This window comes from Pteropus alecto, unplaced genomic scaffold (assembly GCF_000325575.1).
Source record: "Pteropus alecto unplaced genomic scaffold, ASM32557v1 scaffold700, whole genome shotgun sequence".
NCBI classification, from domain to species: domain Eukaryota; kingdom Metazoa; phylum Chordata; class Mammalia; order Chiroptera; family Pteropodidae; genus Pteropus; species Pteropus alecto.
This window is the reverse complement of record NW_006429611.1, coordinates 138,964-143,894: the sequence shown is the minus strand read 5'-3', so window position 1 is coordinate 143,894 and position 4,931 is coordinate 138,964. Positions and strand designations below refer to the sequence as shown.

At 63.5% G+C, this 4,931-nt stretch overlaps 1 protein-coding gene across 1 annotated transcript in view; it reads right to left on the bottom strand.

Annotated features, from left to right (window-relative positions):
- The window catches only part of AGRN (agrin), a 31,352-nt gene that overhangs the window by 13,998 nt on the left and 12,423 nt on the right, over positions 1-4,931 (bottom strand). Inside the window, exon 3 of the mRNA XM_025045773.1 lies at positions 3,911-3,958. Within this exon, the coding sequence (XP_024901541.1) occupies positions 3,911-3,958 (48 nt within the window). The remainder of the gene's footprint in view (positions 1-3,910; positions 3,959-4,931) is intronic.

Sequence of the window (4,931 nt, the reverse complement as noted above, 5' to 3'; positions counted from 1 at the left end):
GCAGGCGCGCGTCCGGCACACGCAGGCGGCTCGGCCCAGGCCCTCTGCGCTGGGCTCGCACACAGCGCCGAAGCCACACAGCATCCCTCGGCAGGCTGGGGAGCAACGGGGACGGAGGGTCAGGGCCCGCGGTCGGCTGCGCGCGCCCCGCCCAGACACCAGATGGAGCAGTGCACCCGGGTCCTTCACGAAGCTCCCAGGGACATGCCGGTGCTGGCACTCAGGGACACGTGTGTGCCCGCCATGCACCTACGCACGCTCTCGTGGGCGTACAGGGTTCGCCTCACCTCAAACCCCGCCCATCGCGGCCTGGCCTCTCCTCATGGTGGAGCCTTCGCCGATTGGCCCCCATACACCCAACCACCGGCGGGAGTGGGAATATCTCACGACTGCCTCTGGGGAACCCCCACGCAGAGCAGGTAACAAGCGGCCCCTCGCCAACCGTGTCACAGGCCATCACTGCTCACTCCCCACATCATCCGCCCTGGCCTCATCACCACACTGCCCCCTGCCATCTTCCCCATAGCCCTGCTCCCCTGCCTTTCCTGGAGGGCCTGACATCACACAAGGGGGGGGTGTCGGCCACCGCTGGCGAGGGTCTGAGGTCAGGGCACCTGCTCCCCCCGCTCAGGCTGGGAACCCAGTGCCCTGCCCCAGGCTCCCCACAGGGTAACCTCCCACTTTCCTGCAGGCCGCCTCTCCCTCCAGGCTGTCCCCACCGCCATCGCCGTCCACTCTCACCTTCCACATACCGCAAGACTCCGCCCTTGGCTCTCCCTGTTCCGAGGCTCCTAGCCCCTCACCCTGCCGGGACCCCCAGCCTTGCAGGCATCCACACCTCATCCCCCACGTCATTAAGTGTCCTCACGCCCCTCACACTGAACAGTGACCTCCTCAGGGAGGCCCAGCACGGGGGCTCTGTAGACCTGTCGTTCCTGTCTTTAAACATTTCAGCTCTTAACACTAGCTGAGAGCCGTGTGTCCCCAGCACACAGCCTACCCCTGACCCCCTATAGCTGCCCAAGGCCGGGCCACGGGCGAGGTGCCATGGTCCCACTGAGTACAGGAATGAAGCCACCAGGAACAGCCCTCCAGGGTCCAGCGTGCAGACAGGGGGCAGGTGCCTGCTTCGGCCCCCACCGAGGACTGCGGGTCCACAGGCGGGCGGGCCCATTATAGGCTGCAGCTGTACGGATCTAATAAATGTTTAATCAGGTCCAATTATCATTAATAAGTTATAGGGGTGGGACGGCTCCCCCTATCACCTCCCAGCAGATTCAGGAAGTGGAACGGGAGGAAGCACTCTCAATTCTGAGGAGGGCGGAGCACAGGAAGCTGGAGCTAGCTGTTGCCACAGCAACAGCACTCCGCAGGCTCCCGCATGTCTGCTGGGTACCCTCGCCTCCACCTCACCAGGCTGAGCGAAAGCCTGGGGCTCGTGTGGACACCCCAGCCCGAGGTTCCTCCAGCCCACCTATGCTCCCTTCCTGCCACCAAGTCCCTGTCCTCCCCACACCTCAGATCCTGAAGCCAGGCTGCCCCCAACTCCACATTCACCCACCATGCCTCGGTACCTCGTTCTGCGAAAGGGGACAATGGGACCTAGCTGCCAGGGTTGCTGAGGGTTGAGTGGGTCCGCAGCACGCAGCCAGGTGTGGAGCGTACACTACCCCCAGCTGCCATCGCCTCGGCCCCCTCCCTGGCTCACATCTCTTCATACTGTGCACCCTGCTTGGTCTCCCTGCTCTCTCCCTTGCATATTCGGCACCCTCTCGCCCGAGGTCCCCGGGACCCCCCAGGCCAAACCCCTAGCACTTGCCGACGTCCATCTGGCTGTTCTTTCTGGCTTCGACTGGACCTTCGACCAGACCTGCTGACCAACATCTCTCTTGGGGTCCTGATCCCATGGACAAGTACCTGGTCACTTTGTACCTTAGGCTCCTCGGCCAGCTGCTGTGCCTGTGGCCTTGGAGCTCAGGCCTTTTTCTCCCTCTGGTCACCTTGCCCTAACCAGGCCCTGGCCAAGGTCCCAACCCATTGGCCAAGGACACCTACTCCTGGATGACCTGCACCTTCCGCCACAGTCCAGTGATCCACTTTGTTCCTCAAGACAGACCTGCTGAGCAGTTCTGGGGTGCTGGAGCGGGGGTTGCCTGGAGAATGGACTGGAAGGCAAGGGGCCAGGGACAGGAGACCAGAGATCTCAGAGACAGGCACCTTGGGACAAGCTATGGGTCTGCAAGTGGCTGAGGGCAGGAGAAGGGCCAGAGTACCTCTGGGGGCCATGGAGCTGAGGCCCTAGCACTGACTCCCAGCCAAGGTGACAGTTCCTGAGGGACAGTTTCCCGGTTCTCAGGGCAGCTGCAGCACTCAGTGGCTCGATTCGGGCCAGGCCAAGGTGTGGAGCATAATGGGCTCCCCCCCAGGCCGTGCTCAGGCACCTGTGCACTCCCGTGATGCTGTGCAACAGCCCGTTCACACACCTGCAAGCCCACGGGACAAGGAGATCGGAAAGGCTCAAGATAAGCTTCCGGATTGGACGAAGACCATGCACAAGCCCAGAGACCATGTGCGCACACAGGTGTGATCACACATGTGTGCACACACGTACAGGCACAGTTCTCTGTACCAGCCATGCCCCGGGTGTGCCAGCCACAACTGTGTGAGCTCTCCATCATCATACAAACTGCCCCTCAAATGCAGGTGGGCTGCATTCCCGACAGGTCGCCTCGGAGGCCCGGCCATGCCTGCCCCAGCTCTGCCTCCTGCAGGAGCCTCTCCAGCCACTCAGCTTCCCCCAGTCGCCACGCCTGCACGCCCCAGGCCCCCTTACAGCGTGCAATGCTGGGGGCGGCAGTGGCTTGTTATAGCCGCCCATTGGAGTGGGTCCACTTAACTCCCCTCCAGGTCTCAGGTGTGCTGGGGGACGGAATGGATCCCCCGAGCCCTGCCTATGGCCGCGGATGTGTGCTGTGTGCGCCTGGATAGATGACGATGGCCACGACCTGTAGCTGTCGCCAAGTGTGCAATGGGATTGAAGTGCAGTGTGTGCAGCTCTGGGGAGGGCCAGTGTGTGTGTAGAGGAAGGGAACACAGCAGCCTTTCAGGCTTCAGGGGGAGGCTGCGGACGGTGGGAGAGGGGAGAGTGTCCTCCCACTACGCCCAGGTGGCCTTGGGCCTCTTGCTCACAGCCCACGGGAGACTCGGTCCTGGGCTCCGGGCCCCGGCCCCCCCCCACCCCCCGCCGACCCAGCTCTGCACGCGACTTCTACAGACTGGGCAGGTACCTGCCCAGCACGGGCCCAGACCAGGTACTAAAGGCAAACCTGGGAGCTCCCCTCCCCCCCCATGGGCCCCTGGCCAACCCTGCAGCACTAATAGCTTCCTCTCCCCCGTCACATCAGCTTGGTTACATACCAGCAGGGCCCTGGGGTGGGGGTGGGGGTGGCGGGCCAAGGCCCCTGGCCACACAGCGGGTGGAGGAGGCCAGCCTCAGCCTGCTCAGTCCCAGGGACAGGCCCTCCAATCCTTCCTCAGACAGCTGTCATTGGTCCTGCCGAGGCCCCCGCCCCTCTGCACACACTGACCCATCTCACAGCCTGCAGGCCGCAGGACTTACTCCTAGTTCTACAGCCAAGGAGACCGAGGCCGTGAGGGGTTAGAGCCTGTGCACAACTGAGACCAGCTGAGATGTAGCCCCAGGACTCCAGACCCCATACCCCCTCTGCTGTCCACCACTGTGGTCTCACCAGGAAGGACTCCAGGCTCCCTTGTCCAGCCTCCCTGCTCCAAACACACATAACGTGTGGTACGCACACCCCAAGAATGGCCGCTGACCCCTGAGAGCGCCGCTGCCCCTCCAGGCACAGACGCCCAAGCTCGGCCTGCCACCACTGATGCCTCCACTCACCATCCGGAGGTGTTGGGGGCGCTGGAGTGAAGTGGGTCCCAGGTTTGTCTAGAATAAAAGAAATCTCCAAGTTAGGCCCTTCTGGGCAGGTCCTCCCATAGCCTATCCCTTTGCTCAGCCATGGGGGTCGCCCCTGCGTGCCCACATCCCTTCCCTGGCCCCGTCCTAAGCCCCGAGGACCAGACGAGGCCTGGGGATGGACAAAAACAGAAGCCCTTGCTTTTCTCTGCCCCTCCAGCTGCACTGTCATGGCCTGGCACCTGTCAGGTGGGGCCCTAGTGGCAGGGGTGTGGGCAACCACCCATTCCAGGATAAGCCCAGTCCCAGGCCCTGCCAGAGCCCACACACCCCGTGCAGCCAGCTGCCCCCTCCCCCCAACTCCCAAAGAAAGTTGTTTCTGCATCTCAGGATGACGGCTAGCTTCCATGAGTCCAAGGACAGGCTCCCAGTGGTCCAGGGATCCGGAGAAGCCCATCCTGTCCCCAGAAGCAGGTGGCCCATCTGAGCGGCATCCCAGCAGATGGCCTGTGACGCTGCCTGTCCCCCAGTCCTTGGCAGCTGAGGCAGGGGGAGCTCAGCCAGCAGAGGCAGGGTCACTGGGACCCGGCCCCGGGTGACCACGCCCGAAGCCACGTACAATTGTTGAGGCAGAGCAGCACGGCGAAGCCCAGCGTGGACGTGGCCAGCAGGATCAGGCAGACGTTGCAGGGGATCATGAAATACCGCACCAGCAGGGAGACCCCACGCTGCTGCCTGGGGTCCCGCTCCAGCGGCAGTGGAGGCATGGCCCCGGGGTCCTCAGCCGCTACTCTCGGGGTGTGGGGGTCCTCACGGGGTGCCCTTAGGCCTCTTCGGCGCTACTCCCCCCATCCTGGAAGCCCTGGGACAGCTGACAACAGCTCCGTTCTCAAAGTTCAGCTGCAGGCACAGCCTGGGGCGCCAGGCCCCTTCCGCAAGGCTCCAGGCTCATAATGGGAGGTGAGCAGAATTCTCCCAACACAAATCCGAATTGCTGGTTCAG